At 42.2% G+C, this 23,006-nt stretch overlaps 1 protein-coding gene across 1 annotated transcript in view; it reads left to right on the top strand.

Annotated features, from left to right (window-relative positions):
* The first annotated feature begins 18,939 nt into the window (after positions 1-18,939).
* NINJ2 (ninjurin 2) overlaps positions 18,940-23,006 on the top strand; it is a 78,691-nt gene continuing 74,624 nt past the window's right edge. The window contains exon 1 of the mRNA XM_060779701.2: positions 18,940-19,181. Coding sequence (XP_060635684.1) covers positions 19,149-19,181 — 33 coding nt within the window. The 5' untranslated portion in view covers positions 18,940-19,148. The remainder of the gene's footprint in view (positions 19,182-23,006) is intronic.

Here is a 23,006-nt window from a genome sequence, read left to right as displayed (position 1 = left end):
CTTCCCTCCAGTGAGCAGTCAGGCATTATTTCCTGGAGTATTTATTTATTATTTATTTATGATATTTATATGGACTGGTTTGATCTTTTTGCGGTCCAAGGCGCTCTCAGAATTTTCCTCCGGCACCACAGTTCAAAAGTGCCCATCTTCCTTCACTTGGCCTTCCTTATGGTGCAGATCTCGCATTCATAGGTTACTACAGAGAATACCATTGCTTTAACTATGCAGGCCTTCGTTGCTAGTGTGATATCTCTATTCTTTACTATCTTATTAGATTAGTCATTACTCTCCTCCCAAAAAGTAAACATCTTCTGATTTCCTGGCTGCAGTCTGCAACTGCAGTAATCTTTGCGCCTAAAAATACAAAGTCTGTCACTGCCTTCATGTTTCCTCCCTCTATTTGCCAGTTATCAATCAGTCTGGTTGCCATCATCTTGGTTTTTTTATGTTTAATTGCAGCCCAGCTTTTTCACTTCCTTCTTTCAACTTGGTTAAAAGGCTCCTCAGCTACTCCTCGCTTTCAGCCATCAAAGTGGTATCATCTGCATATCTAAAGTTGTTAATGTTTCTTCCAGCAATTTTAACTCCAGCCTTGGTTTTGTCAAGCCCCACACATCACATGATGTGTTCTGCATACAAGTTGAATAGGCAGGGTGAGAATATACAGCCCTGCCGTACTCCTTTCCCAATTTTGAACCAGTTGGTTGTTCTGTGATCTGTTCTTACTGTTACTACTTGTTGATTATACAGATTCTTTAAAGAGACTTTATTCTGCTTGGTTTCAGTTGTTCATGAAAACATTGTTTCTCTTGAAGTGAGTTACCATTCTTGGATGGAAGTGTGGCAAAGTATGCCTCTGACAGCCCTACTGATTTATTAGAATTATTATTCCCTACTATTTAGAAATCACACGTACAATACACTCTGAATTCAAACTGCACTGTGATTTAACCTCAGTCCTTTGCATGATTTGTAAACAGAAGGTTAGACCATGTTTGGTAGGTAACAGTGGATACAATTGGGCATATGACACAGGATGTGTGTATGTTAGCTAGTGTCATGATCCTTTGGAATCTCTCATTCATAGGGTTGCCATAAAGCAAAGCTGACCTTATGGCACATCATCAAAACAAACAACTGGACATCAAATAAACCCTGACCTTTATCTACATTCTGAACAAAAACCACGTTGGACAACACTAGTTTCTTTGAGGTGTTTATACAGATGAATTGACTGATAATGTCAGATTTTCCTCTTACCATCCATACCTGAAGAATCTGGTACAATGAATGGGGAGTTTAAAGTTTTATCTTTGTTTTACTTACGGTACTGATCAAGACGAAAGGGAGAATAAGGGAGTATCAGTTTGTCAAAGCCCAAAGAAAAGCCCTGAAAGCATAGTTTCCTATCTTTATTATTTAACCTCTTGTACAACCCCAGGATGTAATTAAGCCAAAATAAACAATTTCAAGACTGACCTGATTTTTGTCGGGCAGTCACATACTTGTTTAAGTCTGCAGACTAAAGTACATTTACCTGCAGGAATGTTCCACAGAGGTCTATGAAACATACTTTTGAGTAGACATGCACTGCAAACTTACCTCATCAAAGTCAGTGGGAAATAATAACCCCCTTGTCTGAACGCGACTGAAATAACTTTGTCTGGATTATATCCCTTTGTTTTGTTGATTGTCACTGGGTTTCTGACAATGGCATGGACCATAAATGTGTCATTATTACTCACTTGTTCATATGACTCAACTTCTTCCTTGTTGGGATACACTGCAGTTTCTCCAGCACTGAAAAATTATTATTATTATTATTATTATTATTATTATTATTATTTACAGTATATGTAGCTTCTGGTACGATATTTCCCCAAAAATAAGACTGGGTCTTCTATTAATTTTTGCTTTAAAGGCACATTAGGGTTTACTTTCAGGGGATGTCTTATTTTTTCATGTACAATAATCTATGGTAGGATACTACCTCCATCCCCATCTACTAACATAAACCTTCCAATTGTGAGTACTCAGTACTTTGAAATGTGACTGTAGAAATGGGTTGGTCTTACCATTAGACACAAGAGGGTGGTGGTTTCAGAGCAAGAGAGGCTGTAAACTAATTAAGAAAATAGCTGTGCATCACATAACCGAGGCATGGGCAAACTTTTTTTGCCTTGGAGTCACATTGTGGTCCTGACCAAGAGGGCTGGGCCAGGAGGGAGGGCAGCTGGGCACGCACTGGGTGGAATGGGCCCAGGAATGAGAGGGTCCACTTGCCCCATTTTTATATCAGGAGGAAAATGAGATGTACAGCAACTGCCCCGATCCTCTTCCTCCAATCTTTGAGCTGTTCTCTCAGCATTATGTCAGGAGGAGGGTGAGACAGGCAACGTCTGAGAGCGCTTTGGAGCTCTCTCAGCTGCTATGTGCCTTCCTCAGGCTGTCCTCTCAGCAAAAGGACAGGGCGGCTCACACTCTCCTTATGCTGGGAGGAGGGCGAGACATGCAGTGACTGAGAGCACTCCAGAGGGCTCTCAGCTGCTGCGTGCCTTCCTCCCCTGTCCTTTCTGCATAAGGATGTGGTGGACCACTATGTCCTTATGCTGAGAGGACAGGGAAAATGAGGAGGGCCTGAGGAGAGTGCCCAGGGGACCACATCTGGCCCCTAGGCCTTAGTTTGCCCACGTCTGACATAATCTGTGTAATACTTTATTGAGACAGTCACTATAAAGCAGACTGACATGCTGATGAGGCTCCAAAGGCAGCAAAGGCCAGCCCTGACAAGCTAACCTCTTGTCTCATGCAACACAGGAGATGCAGTGTCATGGCCTGTTTTGACGACAGTTCCAATGAATGGTCCACCCAGCCTTTGCACATGGAAAAAGAGATGAGGACTCTTTGTCCATCACCCCAGGCAGCCATGTGTCTTGGTCCTTCACTCCAAGCAGTCCAAAATCCTCCTGCATGACTATCCATTGGATAACAGCTCTAACATCCCTTGTAATGCCACCTCCTCCCAACACCTGTGTCATTTGAAGTTACATTTTATTTTATTGCCCTTTAAAAAACTGAGCAATTTCCTAGGGAGGCAGCTGAGAATGAAAGCACCCGTGTAGCCCAAAGCAACAGTAGCAGCGTTAATTCCTTTCCCTAGCAATGTGGCCTTGTTGCTTTGAAGAATATTAGATCCCGCTTACATTGTAATACTTCTAAGGCTTTGAACTTTTCTTCTCCAGGGAATGAGTCCACACACTTTCTCTCTTTCAGATGGTGGAGTTTTCTCCTGACAGTGGCAGCTAGTTACCTTCCACTTTAATTCGATGGCAAATCCAGTCAGGATTTTAGATTGAATTTCAAAGGAACCACTCCAAAATAATTTCAGCATCTTGGATAACTCATTTGAAGTTCTGATTAAAACTCAAAGCTCATTCGCTGCCCCAGCGACATGAAAGCCACCAGTCACTATTGCCTTTATTACCATGGTAGTAAAGAATGATAGTAGAATGATAGTATTGTAAAGAATTCCCAGGACAATCTCAGAAGTAAGTCAAGGGTATAAAACTATCCTTTACAATCCAGTAAGAATCCAGTAAGAATATACTAAATATTCAAAGTTTATTGGGGAAAAAACCTAGAGAGTTGATAGAAATGTGAGCAATACATCATGAATATCATTTTAAGTGAAATACGAATTTCTATTGCTGCTTCCTTTCTGCCTAGTTTCTGGTCTCTTGGTGATTTGTCATAGAGAAAAGGTGGCTTTAACAGCAAAGTAGTCTTGTAGCATCAATAGATAACTTACAGAGCTAAAATCTGATGTCTCTTCACCTTCTAACATTCCAAAAAATTGCCTATGGACTAAATTAGGAAAGTGTGATACCTAGGCATCCCATGAGAGCCACTTCTCAGCATTTCTACAATCTGTCATGTTCTCAGCTGTCCCACGCAACATATTAAAGGCTGTCAACCAAAACAACTTTTTCAGGTTCTGTTTGCATAAGAGAGCATCCCTTTCATTTTTGGATACATACAGGCTTTGCTCAGGGAGAACTGCACATGGATTGTGGTTTTATTTGTCTTCTGCAAATCAGAGTTGTAACAAGAGCTTTAAAAATTCTTCTGTATTGTATGATAAATGTCAGTATTGAAAATATCTGTATGAGATACTTATTTAGTAAAAGCAGTCCCCAAGTTATGAAGAAGATAGGTTTTATAGGTTTGCTCTTAAGTTGAATTTGTTTGCAAGTTGGAACAGGTATATTTCTAAGTGTAACTCCAGCCCCTCCCCCCCCCCCCCTATATAAATGTAAAGTTTGTTTGTGAGATTAACATAACTCAAAACCACTGGACAAATTGACGCCAAATTTGGACACAATACACCTATCAGGCCAACGAGTGACCATCACTCATAAAACACTGAAAAACACAGCAGAAGAGATTTTAAAAAAACAAAAAATACATTACAACACATGCACATACACACATATATATACAAAAATACATATATACAAAACACACACATATATACAAAAATACACAAATATATGCACACACATATATGCATATATATACACACATATACATAGACTGGGCCACAGAAACGTGTGGCAGGGGAAGTTTCTATATATATGCCTGCTGAAGGGTGAACACCCTTATGGTGTTTGTTTTGCTTCTGTACCCCTGTTCAGAAGATTTAGCCTCACTTTCTGTCCCTGTGATAATTGGATTTTGAAAAAAATTGGCTTCGTGTGGAAACAAGGATTGGTGGTAAAACTTCAGTGGAGACACTTTTTCCTCATGAAAACTCTTCCAGGAGTGCATTTCCCTTCGTAGGAGTAGATTTCTCTCTTGCTTCCTGTTGTCTTACCCTTGTTCTTAACTAAGTCAAGGACTGCCATTATTTACTGCCATGTTAATTTTTCCTAACCTCGTAAAGGCATACATATTTATCTCATTTCCAGAATCCTATAAAGCAGTGGTTCTCAACCTTCCTAATGCCATGACCCCTTATTACAGTTCCTCATGTTGTGGTGATCCCCAACCATAAAATTATTTTTGGTGGGATTGATTTTGTCATTTGGGAGTTGGGATTTATAGTTAACCCACAATCAAAGAGAATTCTGAACTCCACCAGTGATGGAATTGAACCAAACTTGGCACACAGAATTCCCATGACCAATAGAAAATACTGAGAGGGTTTGGTGGGCCTTGACCTTGAGTTTTAGAGTTGTAGTTCACCTACATCCAGAGAGCACTATGGGCTCAAACAATGATGGATCTGGACCAAACTTGGCACAAATACTCAATATGCCCAAATGTGAACACTGGTGGAGTTTGTGGAAAATAGACCTTGACATTTGGGAGTTGTCGTTGCCAGGATTTATAGTTCACCTACAATTAAAGACCATTCTGAACCCCACCAACGATAGAATTGGGCCAAACTTTCCACACAGAACCCCCATGACCATGTGCTTTCTGATGGTCTTTGGTGACCCTACTGATACCTCCTTTGTGACCCTACAGGGGTCCCGACCCCTAGGTTGAGAAACGTTGCTATAAAGGAATCAATTTAATTTCACGTGCTTCAATATCTGATAAAGGGCATACTGCCTCTGATTCTGGAGGCAATGTGTAGCCAGTTTGACTAATAGCCACTGAAGGCCTTAACTTTTATGACTTTATCCAACCTCTCTTTAAAAGTGCTCAGTCTTGTAACCATCTCTACATCTTATACCTGTGAATTCCAGAGTACAACTGTGCTGTATGTGAAGATGTATTTCACTTTATCAGTTCTGATGCTGCATCATTTACCTTGGGCTCAAGAAATTATGAGAAAACAGGGAGAAAAGTCCATCTCTAATTCTCCTGTCTCAGCACCATTCATAATTTGGTATGCCTGCATCATTTCTCTCTTTACTTTCCCTTTTTGTTGGGAATGTAGATATTCCCAAACCTTTGCTTATAGGTCAGCATCACCAACCCACTGATCATTTTGTTTTCTCTTTTTTACTGCAGAAAAGCATCCTTTTCTGTTATCTTCCTGGTTTTTATTAACTTTGCTTTACTAGAAGGTGTCGGTATTTGCAGCAAGCAATACTATAGTCAGTATGTTTGTTCTGTTCCAAAAGATTTTGGCAGCAAGACTGGAGACACTCCAGTAGTGAATGTTCATCTGTCATTTTCTGCACATGTGCACTCTCTGGAGCCTAGAGGTTTCTACTTTGCCAAGCAGAAGGCCACACAAATTAAGATCATTGCATGCTAAGACTTGATGCTTGTCATTGTAATCTCTCACATCATATAGGTGTGACCCGGGGAGAAGAAAAGCACGAAGACTCTGCATCTGTGCCTTTTGCTGCCCTTGGAAAAAAAGATACATGTTCTCTCTTTTATAGCTCATTCATGAAGTCAATGCAGTAGGAGGGGCAGGCAATATTTCACATGATAGATATTTTCAGATGACAGGTCCTATCATCCACCACAGTTGGCTGACCTGAAAAAGGCTGATGGAACTGTAGTTCAGCAACATCTGAAGAGTCACAAGGTGCCACCTCTGGATTCAATTGCCTTACATTTATCCTATGCCATAGCAAACATTGCACCCTAAAGAGATATGTAAGGTAAAGGGATACAACAAACCTTGACATGTTGTTGTTTATTCATTGAGTCACTTCCAACTCTTCATGACCTCATGGACCAGCCCAGGCCAGAGCCTCCTGTCAGCCTCGCCACCCCCAGCTCCTTCAAAATCAAGCCAGTCACTTCAAGGATACCGTCCATCCACCTTGTTCTTGAGACAACCCCCTCTTCCTTTTTCCTTTCATTTTCCCCAGCATCATGGTCTTCTACAAGCTTTCCTGACTTCTCATGATGTGGCCAAAGTACTTCATCTTTGCCTCTAATATCCTTCCCTCCAGTGAGCAGTTGGGCATTATTTCCTGAGTATGGACTAGTTTGATCTTCTTGTGGTCCAAGGCACTCTCAGAATTTTCCTCCAACACCACAGTTCAAAAGCATCTATCTTCCTTCGCTCAGCCTTCCCTATGGTCCAGCTCTCACATCCGTATGTTACTACGGGGAATAGCATTGCTTTAACTATGCGGATCTTGGTTGCCAGTGTGATGCCTGTACTCTTCACTATTTTATCGATACATGTTTGACTGTTTTTTCCCTTCTCTCTTTGTCATGCAGTTGTAAAGGCACCGAACCACTGTAAAATATGAAAACCATATTACTATTAAAACCACAATTCTGCTTACTCTCAATGATGGTTCATAATGGTCAACATTCTCCTTTCCATAGTGGCCATCTCAATAGCCCTAGGAAATCAACAAGCAAAATATGACGATAATAGCCTTTTCTCATTAATGTTTCTATCTGAGCCAGTGAAATTCAATGGCATATTGTTTCTGAAAATAGATGTTCCATGGAGTCATCATGCCTACTAGCCAGTCATGGCTGGAAGCCATTGATAGATCAATCAATAATGACTTTGTCTAACTTGTCTAATTCCCTTTTTTTTAAAAAAAAACCCTTTGATAGTCCAATGCTGTGTGTGCCTCTTTAGGAGGAGGCCATTCTGTGTTCACTGAAACTTACCCCCAGGAATGCATGTGTAGGACTGTGGTTTATGTTAGTCGTTGGCTTTAAAGTCACATCCTATAGCAGCAAATTCTCTAAACCAGTTCTTCCATTTGTGGAAAAATGAGCTTTCCTTCACTCATCTGGAATCCCTGGCATTTCACTGAACCAGAACTGTGTAACTTTGCTCTGGAAAAATGACAAGAAAACACATGACCTACATTCAAAATGTACTTTGCTGTTTTGCATACTATGTTCATTTCTGCAGGGCTTGCTGTGAAACAGAGGTGGACAACTTGTGGGACTGAGGCCACATTTGGCCTTCAACCTGATCTCATGCATTTTTGGCCCAATTCCAAAAGCTCTCAGTAAGTAATCAATTCAGGTCATAGACAAGAGCACTGTGTCCTTTTCCTAGCAGCCTGATGGTGTTCCTGGTGAAGTGGAGGAAAAGGGTGAAGGATGGCAAGAGAGGGAGAGAAGTAGCAGAAAGTGAACTCAGTTGATTTGTCAGATTTGGAACCCAGTCCTATTCATTGCTGGCTTCAGGCCAACTTTCTGTAGGTAGGAACCCCTAACAGATTATGCCCAGTGAATGCAGATTAAATAGAGGGAAAAGATTGCATTCTTCTGATACAGAGCAAAGAACGAAGCAGAAGGTGCGTCTCTAACCACAGAACGTCCTGCCCAGTGCTGATATGTAAAAATCAGCATGATCAGACATTGCTCAAATACCCCTTCTTGTGAATCACAGCTTCTTTCGTAAGGACTAGAATTTTGCCTCTTGAACTCGGGTTGGCTGGTGAATCTTGCATTTTCAATCCTGTCCTGAACAGTTGCTATTATTAGAATCCTAGAATCCTACAATCATAGAGTTGGAAGAGACCTCATGGACCATCCAGTCCAACCCCCTGCCAAGAAGCAGGAAAATTGAATTCAAAGCACCCCCAAGAGATGGCCATCCAGCCTCTGTTTAAAAGCCTCTAATGAAGGAGCCTCCACCACATTCCAGAACAGAGTTCCATTGCTGAACAGCTCTCAAGGTCAGGAAGTACTTTCTAATGTTCAGATGGAATCTCCTTTCTTGTAGTTTGAAGCCATTGTTTCATGTCCTAGTCTCCAGGGCAGCAAAAAACAAGCTTGCTGCCTCCTCCCTATGACTTCCTCTCACATAGTTATACATGGCTATCATGTCTCTTCTCAAGAGGAGACATGATAGACCACATGGACCTTACAATCCAACCCCCTGTAATGCAGGAACTCATAGTTAAAGTACTCCCAACAGATGGCCATCCAGCCTCTGTTGAAAAACCTCCAGAGGAAGAAGCTCCACCACTTGTGTGCCTTCAAGTCATTACAAACTTATGGTGACCCTAAGGTGCATCTATCACACAGGGTTTTCTTGGCAGACTGTGTTCAGAGTGAGTTTGTCCTTTCCTTTCTCAGAGGCTGAAAGAGTGTGACTTGCCCAAGGTCACCCAGTGGGCTTTCATGGCCAAACGAGGATTCAAACTCTGTCCTCCCAATCCATCACTCAAACCATTGTACCACACTGGCTCTTGCTTTCAAAAGTCGTAACTTGAAATCCACATCTTCTCTTTTCCTGACACAGCAACTGCTGCGGAGTTGAGTCATGCTTAGTAGTTAAGGGATAGTCATGGGAAACTTGCCTTGCTCAAAGATAATTTTGCTCTCTGGTGCAGCATTACTCAGCATCTAAAAATGCGAATCAGTGTGCGCATACACGTCTTGTGTTCTATGACCCACTCAGTCTTAATTACTCCTCTTTTTTGAGCTGTGTCTAAAATATGTAAATAGTAGTTAACAGAACCTGACATAGTCTCCATTTGTTCTGATTTGGCAGGGACCGTCCTGATCAATTATCCGTTGACTCACATTGTCAACTTTTAAAATGTCCCAGTTTTACTTTCTTCCCCTTCCCCTTCCCCTCTTTTTGTCCTTTGCTTACTTCATTTGCTGCTGAGTTCAAAGGGGTAAAATAGCCTTCAACCCACTAACTCAGAAGGGGAGAGAGGACAGGGAGGGCATAGAATAATACTCTTCACTGTTGACTCAGGCAGAAGCAAACGGCTGCATCCTTCCAGCTTGTGTGTGCCTCCTGAATAATATTTGCCATCTTCACTTCACTCAGATGTTGCTTGGCCACAAGTGTCCTAGTTTTCATCGAAGGATATGTTCATATCAAAAGTATAAAGTCTTTAACATCTCCCTGGATGTGCCATGCTGTATTCCCTTTGGTTCTTATAGCTCAACATGCCTTTTCTAAAGACAAAAAAATCCTTCACTTTTGCATTTTCTCTGTTTTGCCACTTCCAACGGTGAACACTCTATGCCTACTTTCATGGTCACTGTGTTGCTGTCACTTGGTTTGCTCCTTCTCTTTCCCACATATTTTTGGATAGTATTGTAAACAAATCTCCCTCTGGTTTGTGTGTGTGTGTCAGGAGAGACTTGAGAAACAGCAAGTAGCTTCTGGTATAAGAGAATTGGCTGTCTGCAAGAACATTGCCCAGGGGACACCTGGATGTTTTACCATCCTATGGGAGGCTTCTCTCATGTCCCCACATAAGAAGCTGGAGCTGACAGACGGGAACTCACCCCACTCCCTGGATTCAAACTGTCGACCTTTCAGTCAGCAGTCCTGCTGGCACAAGGATTTAACCCATTGTGCCACCAGGGGCTCCATTTCCCTCTGGTGCATGGGTAGTACCATGTTCTCTACACTCAGAAAATGCTCCAAATGGTCCAGCCAATTTCCAGAGTGACGGACTCTGGAGATTGCAGTAGGACAAGATCTAGACGGCCACTTCAATTCCATGCTGATTTAGACCTTTGTGTATTAATAGCAGTAACATCTCTTCAATTCTCTTTGGGTTTCACCATTAAAAAAAATCCAAGCTACAAGCCTGTCTAAGAATTGTGGGAACCCCTGAACCACGTGAACTTCAGCTGATAATTGAAAGCTGGACTCTATCTCTACTCCTCTTTCTGTCCTGACCCATTCCTCACTTCCGTCTTATTCCCTCGTGGAATTTATGGTTTAACCACAAAACTTTAAATGACCCAGTGTTTTGGATAGTAAATGCCTTCTTTGAGCGCTCTTAACCAAGAAAGATAACAGTAATTTTCTTTGAAGACTGACAATTCACTCTGCCAGACCTCTCCTTAATTATGGTGTGTGAGATGAGTTCCCACTCTCAATTACACGGCTTCTTCACAGCATTCTACCTTGTGAAATCGCTCACACATGTGAAAGAAAGAGAGAATGTGGCTATAAGCGGAGTTTAGAAATGCTATTTTTTTCTACCACAACTACAAAAATAATCTTCCCAGTCCTGTCTATCAGCAAATGAGCCATGCAGACTGGCTACACCATTTATCTACAGCCCAAAGGTCTACATGAAGATGAGCAACACATGTCCCAAAGGTTCAAAACTGATTTCTTCAACAAACAAACAACAACCCCTTTTGCCTCCTCTCACCCCAAAATCCTAGACCTGTATCCACACTACAGAATTATAGCAGTTGGATATGACATTGACTCAATGATAAGATATTTGAAGATTTGTAGTTTTATTAGACACTAGCTGCCCCCTGCCTCACATTGCTGTGGCCCAGTCTGTGTATATGTGTTTTGTGTGTGCATATATTTCATAGAATCATAGAATCATAGAGCTGGAAGAGACCTCACGGGCCATCCAGTCCAACCCCCTGCCAAAAAGCAAGAATATTGCATTCAAAGCACCCCTGACAGATGGCCATCCAGCCTCTGTTTAAAAGCCTCCAAAGAAGGAGCTTCCACCACACTCCAGGGCAGAGAGTTCCACTGCTGAACGGCTCTCACAGTCAGGAAGTTCTTCCTAATGTTCTGATGGAATCTCCTTTCTTGTAGTTTGAAGCCATTGTTTCACGTCCTAGTCTCCAGAGAAGCAGAAAACAAGCTTGCTCCCTCCTCCCCGTGACTTCCCCTCACATACTTATACATGGCTATAATATCTCCTCTCAGTCTTCTCTTCTTCAGGCTAAACATGCACAGCTCTTTAAGCTGCTCTTCATAGGGCTTGTTATTTAAGCTGGTCTTTAAGCCGCTCTTCATAGGGCTTGTTATTTGTGTATATATGTATATATGTGGTTCTGCACATGTGTTGTAATGTATTTTTTTAATGTTTTGGCTTTTAAAGTCTCTTCCATTGTGTTTTCTAGTGTTTTTATGAGTGAAGGTCACTCGTTGGCCTGATAGATGTTTTGTGTCTAAATTTGATGTCAATTTGCCCAGTGGTTTTTGAGTTATTTTAATCCTACAAACGAAGATTACATTTTATTTATATAGATTTACCCTTGTTTATCACAGAGCTCTGGTACCATAACAAACTACAAACCTCAAGATCTCATAGGATGAAGCTATGACAGTTAAAGTGGTGTCAAACTGCTATAATTATGCAGTATGGATATCTGTTGGAGGCACTTGGGCAGTTTTACTGTGTTTTAAAGGAAAAGCCTTTTAAAATAGAACATGAATTGGAAGTGAATAGAGAGTGGATGGATGTAGCCTTCGAGGTTAATAGTAGCCACCACTGGTCCACATACAATCTCCTGCATTGACATAGACTCCGGTTCACTTTCCCTTTTCTAAGCCAACTGCTTTTTATAAACAGAAATAATGCGATTTGTTTCTTTGATGCTCATAGACTCATTCATAGAGTTGGAATGGGCCACATGGGTCATTGACTCCAGTCTTTGGCTCAATGGTGGTTCTTCAGCTAAAACATCCCCAGCAGGTAGCTGCCCAGCCTCTTTGTGAAGACATCAGAGAAGGAGACCCCACTGCTGTTCTGGGCAATTACTTCCATTGTCAAACTGCTCTCATTGTCAAGATGTTCCTTCTAATTTTCAATCAAAACCTACCCTTCTGAAACTTAAAACCATTAGATCTGGTTCTACTCTCTGAGGCAGCAGAGAACACATCTGCACTTTCCTTTTTGTGACAGTCCTTGAGATAATTTAAAAGTGTAATCATCTTACTACTTAATATTCTTTCCACCAAAATGAACAGGCCCAGCTCTTTCAAACTCTCCTCACATGGTTTGACCTCCATTCCTCTTATAATCATTCCTGCTCTTCTCTGGATATATGCCAACTTTTTTACATCCATCTTGAGATGAGAGAAGCCTTCTGGATGGTAACTGTTCTGTCACATGCTGGACCTGTAAAGAATTTCCTTTAGAACAGAATGTGCAACCTTTGCCCCAGCGGGAAGCCAGGGGGCCCAAAGAGAAGTTCTCAGAGGTTTTCCACCACAAATGATCTTTAGATGGCTTATGAAGTATAACAAAGTCTTTTATTAATGAACAATCAAACAGAAACTTTTCTTGTCTTCAATAAAGTTAAACAAATGCTTCCAGGCTTTTAAGCAACTGGTAGCTTCCTAAACTTGCCCACGAAGGACAGGCAACTGTCTTCAATAATTTCAATAATTTCTTCTTTACTTTAAAGAAAAATCCCTTTTTTAACTTCTCCCAGGCTGTCTGTAATATAACCTTTACTGATGTGGACTCTGCTACCGGGTTGAACTGCGTCTCGAAGCACCAAGTGGACCTACCAGTAAAGGCTTAGATATTCTCCAGCTGGAGTTCTTTGGTTTTTAGGGATGGTTTCCTGGAAATCTTTGGAGACTCTTAAGACTGTTTTCCCCCGGAAAGTCTTAAGGGTTGAAGCTTTTGTACAGGGGAAGCTTGCACACATCCTGTACATTAGCTTTCCTTGCAGAGACTAACTAAAAATGGCTCCCTTCCCTTCCCAATGGCCCTGAGCAAGGGGCGGGACCAAAACCTAACGATGATGGACAGGTGACTTGCCCTATGACTGCAACCAAAGGAAGCCACCTATCTGCAGAGTCCCTGAAACCTTGGACTGCAAGCAAACATTTAATACAAAGCAAATAAAGTTGGAGCTCCTGGTACAGCCGTACCAGAACAGTAACACATCTGGGTGTCCTCTGGGCAACGTTCTTGCAGACGGCCAATTCTCTCACACCAGAAGCGACTTGCAGTATATTCCCAATTTGCTTCTCACATGCTAAGAAACCCAAAACATTCCCATGATTCAGGTTAAGAGAACATTTGCAGTCATTGCTACAGTTCCACACTGCTGGCTCATGTTCAATAATAATCCCAAGGTCTTTTCCCCATGAAGTACAGATGAGCAAAACATCTCACATCCTACACCTGAGCATTTGGATTTTGTGGCTTGTTTTACTAATTTCAGGGCAGTTTCCCAGTTTATCAAGATCCTTTTGAATTCTGTTTCTATCTTCCAGTGTGTTAGCTACCTGTCCCAGTTTTGTGTCATCTGTAAATTTGATAATGATTTCTTTTACTACATCTGCAGTTGTGCTGGTACGTCTGTACCAAGAGCTCCAACTTCATTTTCTTTCTATTGAGTGTTTGCATATATTCCAAGGTTCCATGCATTTGCAACAAGGTGGCTTCCCTTGGTTTGCAATCATAGGGCTAGCCACCTGTCTATCATAGTTAAGTTTTGGTTCTGCCCCTTGTTCAGGGCAATGGGAAGGGAAGGGAGCCATTTTTAGTTAGTCTTAGTGAGGAAAGCTAAGTTAGAGGACGTGGACAAGCTTCACCTGCAGAGAAGCTTCATTTCTCAAGACATTCCGGGGGGAAATTCCCAAAGCTCTGGCTGGGAGCTTGCAGCCTCTCAGCCTTACAGCATCTGAGGGAAACAGCCCTAAAGTCTTAAAGAAATTCCAGAGGGAAAACAGCTTTACAGACCCAAAGAACTCCAACTGGAGAATCTACAAGCTTTGTCTGGTAGCTTTACTCGGTACCAAGACGCAGTTTGGAATCGATAGTAGATCCCACACCAACAAAGTTTAGATAACAGACAGCCTGGGAGAGGTTAAAAAAGGGTTTTCCTCTCAAATTATAAGAACAATTAACCAAGACAGTTGCCTGTCCCTTGTGGACAAGATTAAGGAAGCCACCAGTTGATTTAAAGCCTTGAAGCATTTGTTTGATTCATTGAAGATTTGAGAAATATCTGTTTAATTTGTTCAATAATAAAGGACTTTGTTTAACCCTATCAAGCCATCTAAAGACCATTTCTTCATGAAAATCCTTGAGGGCCTCTTTCGTGGCGCCCTGGCTTCCCACTGGGCACAAGGTGCACGTCCTATTTCAAAAGACAATTATTACAGGCCAAGTGCATGACAGAACAGCAGCGTTGTTCATGCCCACATGACTAATAAGAAATGGGTATTACTTTGTATTCTTGATTAGTTTTGGCAACTTGCCAGTGATATCCTGAATAATAGGAAGACAACATACTTATCAATTCATTTTGTCCAGATAACACCCAGTCCCAGGCATGTAGCCGGGGGGGGCTCGGGGGGCTTCAGCCCCCCCCCCGAAATTCTCATGGTGGTTCACGAAAAGGCCTTACTGGTGCATTATTTAAACTGTTATGTTTATTCATATCATGATCTGATCACCATACTCAATATATCCCATATGCATGGGGGTATTGGGGTAATGATACAAAAGGTTTGCTAGGGTAGACCCTCTTTCACTCAGACTCAGCCCCCCTCCCCGAAACTCAGCCTCCCCCAACCCCCCCTGAAAAAAATTCAGCCCCCCCCCCCCCCGAAACGAAATTCTGGCTACGGGCCTACCCAGTCCCCTACCACCAGCATCATTCTTTCTTCTTGCTGCAGTTAGTGCTTAGGTTGGTTGTCCAAAGAGACAGTCCACAGGCCAGAGATCACCAACAACTAAAGTCACAGCTCTAAGCACTGAAGTTGCTGCCAGCAACAAGGTAATAAATAATACATAAAACTTTATTTATATACCGCTCTATCTCCCCAAGGAGACTCAGGGTGGTTACCAAGTAACAACACCAGAACACACAGTGTCACAACATAAGCAAAAATAACAACAACAACATAAGCATAGAATCATCCCCAGGGGCGGCCCAACCCATTATGCAAAGTAAGCATTTGCAGTATAGTTGATTTTGCCCAGGGGCGCTCTTGAGGCGCTCTTGGGGGAAAATAGACGTTGACATATGCAAGTTATATTTACTGGGATGTATAGTTCACCTACAATCAAAGAGCATTCTGAACTCCACCAGTGATGGAATGGAACCAAATATGGCACACAGAACTCCCACGATGAACAGAAAATATATATCAGTGATTGGTTGGGGGGGGCGGGCGCTGAAATATGTTTGCTTACCATTGAAAATTACCTAGGGCCACCTCTGATCATCCCAATAACACATTTATATTAAAAGAAATCCTGCATGTTCTTCATGCCTTTTTGTTAGGGCATGGGAAGGAATGGGTCAGGACAATTAAAAAGGCCGGGCCAAGACTGGTACAAAATCAAAATAAGATGGGCCTGGAATTTGGGTACAATACTGTAATAGGCTAACAAAAATATAGGGAACGGGTCTGTGGCTGTTCATTTCCAGGGGCGTGTGTAAGAACGACCGGGGTAATAGGTAGGGGGTGCAAGGCCATATCCAAACAATGTCTGGGCTGGGCTAGCACTGGCCACTCTCAAAGGGTTGTTGAAACCACCAGGTCTTCAAACTCTTACGAAAAGAAGGGAGGGATGGGGCCTGTCTTATTTCCCTTGGAAGGGCATTTTAAAGCGGGGGGCCACCACCGAGAAGGCCCTCTCTCCTGTCCCCACCAACCATGGTTGTGACAGTGGTGGGAGAGAGAGGAGGGCCTCCCCGGAGGATTTTTAGAGTTCGCCACACTTAAGCACCTTTTATGGTAGCTTCTCGGGTGTTGCCTATTGAGAGCCCACTTCTCCATTAAACTGGAGGACCTGCGAAGTTGAGCCTTCTCCCTTCACAGATACAAAAGAACTAGAACACATAACCCCTTGCCTGATCAGATGACCTTGCTTTTGCTTCTTCTGCAGGATGGGAAGCGGTAGCTTCCTCCATAGTCTCTTCTTCTAAGCTCAGTTGAGGAAGCCGCTGGGCTCCAGCTGCAATGCTGGCCTTTCGGTCATCACCTCCTCACCCTCACTGTCAGAGCTATTCATGACAGGTTCCTTTCCTGGCCTGCAGTCTCTCTTGCTAAGGGTCTCCTGTTTGCAACTTTTTGCCATTGTTATTTCCTGGAAATGGCTGATTAACTAGAGCAGTTCTGAATCTTTTGTGCATGGCCTGCCCCTTAGTTATTATTAAAATGATGTTTGTTTATTTATTTATCTGCTACATAACTGTGGTCATAACACATTTTTATACTGAGCATGTTTTAGCTGGATTTGGTTTGCTGTGGGCCTTCAACAGACGCTCCCATTGTTCTTTCTGCATTTTGAGAATGTTAACTGCGTTATTCATTCTGCATTCCTTCACCCCACAAGCTACAAATCATCTATCTCCGCACTCTTAGGGTGGTCAGCATTTTTTAAATTTTCCCTAAAATGCTACTACATAATAATTCTTCCATTCTATGATAGAGATACTTAAGGAGGGGGTCACTTTGAAGTAGGTCTTCAGGAGGTCACGGAGTGTTTACTCTCTGTCTAGCTTAACTTTTATCAAGGTCCTGGAAGCAGTATAAGTTTATTATATCCTAGAATGTCCTTAGAGAAAAAAGCAAGTTTGAGTGGGTTAAGTGTATAGTATTAAGATAATAAGTGGCATTCATCTGGTTTTCTAACCATATTGTTGTTATTTACACTCATTGGGTTTTAATGCCATTCTATTGTGAATCATGTCAAAAGACCCAGAGTTTGGATTCCTTTCTCATATTTTGAGTCTATCATGGTGAAAGTGAGACATCTAGGGACAGTGATTTTTTTTCTTAAAATACAGTGTTATGAAAAGAGCTTGATGAGAGCCAGTTATATAAGATGGTGTACTGTAGTGGTTCCTAACATTTTTTTTTAATCAGGGACCACTCTCCAACATTAGTACCAAAAGGTTACAAATCAGTTTTGGGACAACTTTGGTAATTTGGGGTGCTAATTCAGAAAATTGCCTTGGATAGACCACATCAGCTCTAGTTTATGATACAGAACATATGCTATCCAGTAGTCGCCATCTGCTTGCCCACAGAAAACCATATTTAATAAGTCTTGGCACTATAAGAGGGTTTCATGAGACCAATCACTCTCGTTGCAACAGTGTAGTAACAGTGAGGCCACAGATCATGTTTTCGTTCTTGTGGACGACAGGTTGCGAACCACTGGCGTAGTGGTTTAAGTGTTGAATTAGGACACTGTGAGACCAGGTTTCGAATTCCTGCTCATGCATTGAAATGCATTGAGTGACTTTGGACAAATAATATTCTCTCAGCCTCAGAGAAAGGCAAAAGTTGGCCTCTTCTGAACAAGTCATGCCTATGATAGATATGCTAAATAAAGAAAAGTTTAAAAACTCAAACAGCATAGAATTTCCAAAGAAGTATAAAACAACAGCCCCCAGTGGTGCAGCGGGTTAAACCATTGAGCTGCTGAACTTGCTGACCGAAAGATTGTGGTTTGAATCCAGGGAGCAAGGTGGGCTCCTGCTGTTAGGTCCAGCTTCTGTCAGACGAACAGTTCAAAAACATGCAAAAGTGAGTAGATCAATAGGTACCGCTTTGACAGGAAGGTAACTGCATACACCACATGACCTTGGAGGCGTCTATGGATAATGCTGGCTTTTCAGCTTAGAAATGGAGGTGAGCTCCCCCTCCCCCCAGAGATGGACATGACTAGACTTAATGTCAGGGGAAAATCTCAGGAAAAAAGTATGGTATGATTTCTCTCTGCTGGGCTAGCTGGACCAACAGAACCCCCCGACCATTTATCTTTGTTTGCTTCAAGTAAGATGGTGGTGGAAAGGTGAATTTTAGAAGATCTGTGAGCCTTTTGTGTTGTTTTCTAAACCATCATTTCCAGGCCCTGGCAACCTTCCATGCAGTCCTTAAACCAGATTTCAGTGGGTTTGGAAATGTTCCCCAGTCTTAAGAGTGTGGAGTGGAAAGTGCCTCTTTGCTTCGAGTCACAGTTGTTCCTCTGTTTTCTTCTTTGCCAGCCAACAAGTGTGACTGAGTTGCAGTAAGTGTGGCAAAAGCTGCGTGTGATGGAATCCATCTGCACACAAGGGCTGTGTAGCTCCACAGCCTGAGTTTATATGGCCAGTGCCATGAGTCTCCTGGTACACTGCCTTCATTGCAGAATCGCAATCCAAGTGACCTCACAGAGCTCAGCTGGATCCAGAAGTGACAGAGACATTTGGTCATGGTGAACATGACAGGGGAGCCATTCAGCATCCTAGAGACAATAAAGGAGTTGCGTGCCATGGCTTTTACCACCACTACCACCGCCCCTTCTCTTCCCCCACTCTCCAAGTTGATGCCAAGGCAAGAGTCCCACATCACACAGATGAATAGCCAGTCTGTTCCAGCAGCTGTGCTTTCCCTCCCACCGGGCAAAGGCACTGGAGAATCCAGAAAGCGGCAGACTTGATCTCTTCTACAGGCTCAAGAGGACTGAAAAGAAAACCCGGGAGGCCAAAGGATGGGATCAGAAGGGGAGATGATCAACCTTCATGTGAGTCCCTTTTGATTGTACCAAGGGGATGGGATGGAGAAGAGGAACAATGACCTAGTAGTCTCCTGTCAGACATTAATTTCTTTTAATTTACTCATCCTAAAGCAGTGGTTATCAACCTGGGGTCCCCAGATGTTTTTTGCCTTCAACTCCCAGAAATCCCAGTCAGTTCACCAGCTGTTAGAATTTCTGGGAGTTGAAGGCCAAAAACATCTGGGGACCCCAGGTTGAGAACCACTGTAGTTTTCCTCACTCCTTTTGCTCTCTTACTGGAGTCAGATCTGATCACAGGAGATGCCATTCTCCTCTCCAGAAGCAGTTAGATAATTGATGGACAGCAGACTCAATGATATGTTTTTTACAGTATGTGTTTGCGCACTTTAGATGGTGATGTGCATTAGTTTGCTTATATCAAAATGCAGGATGCCAGTCTTGGTGTCTTTGGCAACTTTTCTGCTTGTTCTCCAGGAGTTGGGCCCTGAATGTGCCTCCCTAAGTCCTCACCCATTGGTACCACTTTCTCCCTTCCTCATTAAGGAGCTGATGAGCTTCTTTTGATAGCGAAGGGGTGTTGGCCTGTGCAGGCGTCCTTGGAAAGAACTTTTCTTAAGAGAAGTGCCTCTTTTTACAAGCTGGAACACGTTCTTCCAGCTCTGCCCTTCCTCACAAAAACTCTTCTGTGCTTGATTAGAAAACATTCCCATCCCAAGGCATGGGGAAAAAGAAATAAACGCAGCAGATGCTGAGCGAGAGTCTAAAAGACACAAGTTCCTACCTGGGGTTCCTAGAGAAACAAAACCCAATCGATCCAGTCTTTTCAGGCTCCTCACTGTTTGTTTGCTGAGGAGTGCTGCTTCCTAGACCTTGGTGCCTCTTGAAAGAGGAGCTTATTGCAGATGGACTGAATTAAAAAAAATAAATGACATCAAAAACGATATTGGAAAAGAACTGACTAAAAGAGGGGAAAGGAAGGTTCAGTTTAAGAGCTTTAACTTTGGTATGGGAGGATGAGGTTACACCACAGAAAGATTTTTGACAGATGTTGATGTAGTACATGTAGAAGGGAGATCTGAAGCAATTGAAAAAAATACAGAGGGGCCTTGATGTCCACTTGGGGTTTTATTCCAGGACCTCCCATGGAAACCAAATCTTGTGGATGCTCATGACCCATGATATACAATAGTGCAGTAAAATGGGATCCCTTGCTTAAAATGGCAAAACCAAGATTTGCTTTTAGGATTTAAATACGAGGCAGACATGCATCGGCCAGGTTGTCCTAGTGTCTGCCACATTTTGGTGTCCTTTGTTGAAGGCTTTTTACCCACCTTGCCACTCCCTGCAAGCCTCTTGAAGACCTTGATGACACTGTCATGCTGTATGACCCCTGGCACATTCAATCTTTATCCAACTCTGTTGTTCTTGTTTCAAAAACATCGTGACAACACTTACTTTAGATCACAAGCTAATACAAGGCTCAGTTCTTCGTGTCACTCCACATGCGTGTGGCATAGGAAGGGTGGGTCTTTTTTCACAAAGGTAAGGTAGGTATGTAACGAATGTGTGGTATACATGACATTCTTTGGTTTTGTTGTGAGGCATCTTTACAGCAGTGTTGCCACTATTATATTCAAGCCATGGATGGTTGAATCTGTGAATACAGAATTCATGGATATGGATGACTGATTATAATGTTTAGATATCCTGGCAGATTTTTTTTTACTCCCATGATGGAGGCTCCAGAACACATAGTGAGCAGAAGTATCTCAAGTTAACCACAATTGATAAAAGTAGGCATGGGTAAACAGCTGATAGGCTGTTAGGAATTGTGGAAGTTGAAGTGCAAAACACCTGGAGGGCCAAAGTTTGCCCATGCCTGGATAAAAGTATGTTTTTGGCACATCACAATCCAATTTGTTTTTGCTTTTTTTTTTTGAGGTAATAGATATGAGAGCCTTCAACCTTCTCGTGGAAGAATACAGCCCCCATCACTATATGGCCTTCTGGCTGTGAATGATGGGAATTATAGTCAAAACTTTTGGGAGGTGCCAAAATGAAAAATGGAAACCTCACAATGATAGAGCTGGCCTTTTTCTTTTCTTGCAGGGAAAGCAGAAACATAGGTGAATTACCAGTATTGTTTGTATTTTAGAGTTGCACGTAATTAGAGTGGAGATGTATGATGGTTAGAAAAATTGTGATGTAATAATTGTTCAAGTATGTTTTTATGATTATTTTGTTTAATGTTTTATTTATTTGTTTTCGTTGTTATAATTGAAATAAAAATGGAAAAAAGAAAGATATCCAATGTTACACTTTTAGGGAACTAAATGCAACAGGCTAATACAACGTGAGCTTCTGGCAAAACAAGAGTAATTAACCTAGGACATTGTAGCAATTTAAAATAAAAAGCTTTGTTTCTGGAAATCCACCTAAGGACTGGGAAAGAGATAAATGAGATTTGGTTACAAGAGCTACACGAGCTGGCTTCCTTCCTACCTTTTGAGGTCATTTCAAGATAGTCTCTTTGTTCGCTTTCTCTGAGAAAGGTGTACTAAGACTACTCCCATATTCCCATAAATACATGAGAGAAGTCTTAGTATACCTTTCTCAGACAAAAGGAACAAGCAGTAACCTCAAAAGATAGGGAGGAAGCAACTATAAGTGTAGCAATCTTTGTTTATCTGCCTGTTCTTCTTCTAACCTCATGTTGGCTACTGTGGGAAAGAACATGCTGAATTAGATGGTCCTATAACTCAAAATGAGCCTCATTTGGTTAAGCGAGGCAGGATTTTCTGGTAGCAAATGCTGGAAATGGTGTTAGACAGTTCCATAAATATCACAAGGTCTAAGCTACACTTGTGTAGCCATGCACACCAACTGTCCTGAACTGTTTACTAGGGTGGGAGGAAGTCTTGACCTTCTCAGCAGACTTGGGCAAAAAGCAAATTATTGCAATCTTCCTTAGCTTTGTGTGTTGCTCCTTATTTGTAACCTTTCCCATCTTTACTAGACCCAAATATTGCTCGGCTACCCATGTTTTGGTTTTCCTTTGTGAAATGTTGGAGAGAATGCCCAAGACAGCCTGCATGCTCAAGTGAAGTAGAAAACATCCTCCTGTTACAGTGTTTTCAGCATTTGGTTCTTTCTTTTGTGTTAAAAATACATTGCAGTCTGCTTAGTGAGTGCTTTTTACTCAGAAAATGAGGCAGAAAACCGTTGCATAAATAAACACTGCTGGACAGATCCCATTCTGGATGTGGTTAGTTTGTCATTTTGTCCCTCACATCAGTCACTCAAATCCTTTGAGCTACTCTTGTTAGAGATGGCATGGTATTGTATAGTAGATAGAGCAGGCATGGGCAAACTTTGGCCCTCCAGGTGTTTTGGACTTCAACTCCCACAATTCCTAACAGTCTACTGGAGGGCTGAAGTTTGCCTACACCTAGGATCAAGTGTTGAACTATGTCTCTGGAGTCCAGGGGTTGAATCGTTTATTGACCATGGAATATTGTGTCCAATTCTGGGCACTACAATTGAAGAGAGATATTTACAAGCTGGAATGTGTCCAGAGGAGGGCGACTAAAATGATCAAGGGTCTGGAGAACAAGCCCTATGAAGAGCGACTTAAAGAGCTGTGTATGTTTAGCCTGAAGAAGAGAAGGCTGAGAGGAAATATGACAGCCATGTATAAATATGTGAGAGGAAGTCACAGGGAGAAGGGAGCAAGCTTGTTTTCTGCTGCCCTGGAGACTAGGACAGGGAACAATGGCTTCAAACTACAAGAAAGGAGATTCCATCTGAACATTAGGAAGAATGGAGCCGTTC

This window comes from Anolis sagrei, chromosome 5 (assembly GCF_037176765.1).
Source record: "Anolis sagrei isolate rAnoSag1 chromosome 5, rAnoSag1.mat, whole genome shotgun sequence".
NCBI lineage: Eukaryota > Metazoa > Chordata > Lepidosauria > Squamata > Dactyloidae > Anolis > Anolis sagrei.
This window is presented reverse-complemented; position numbering and strand designations above follow the sequence as displayed.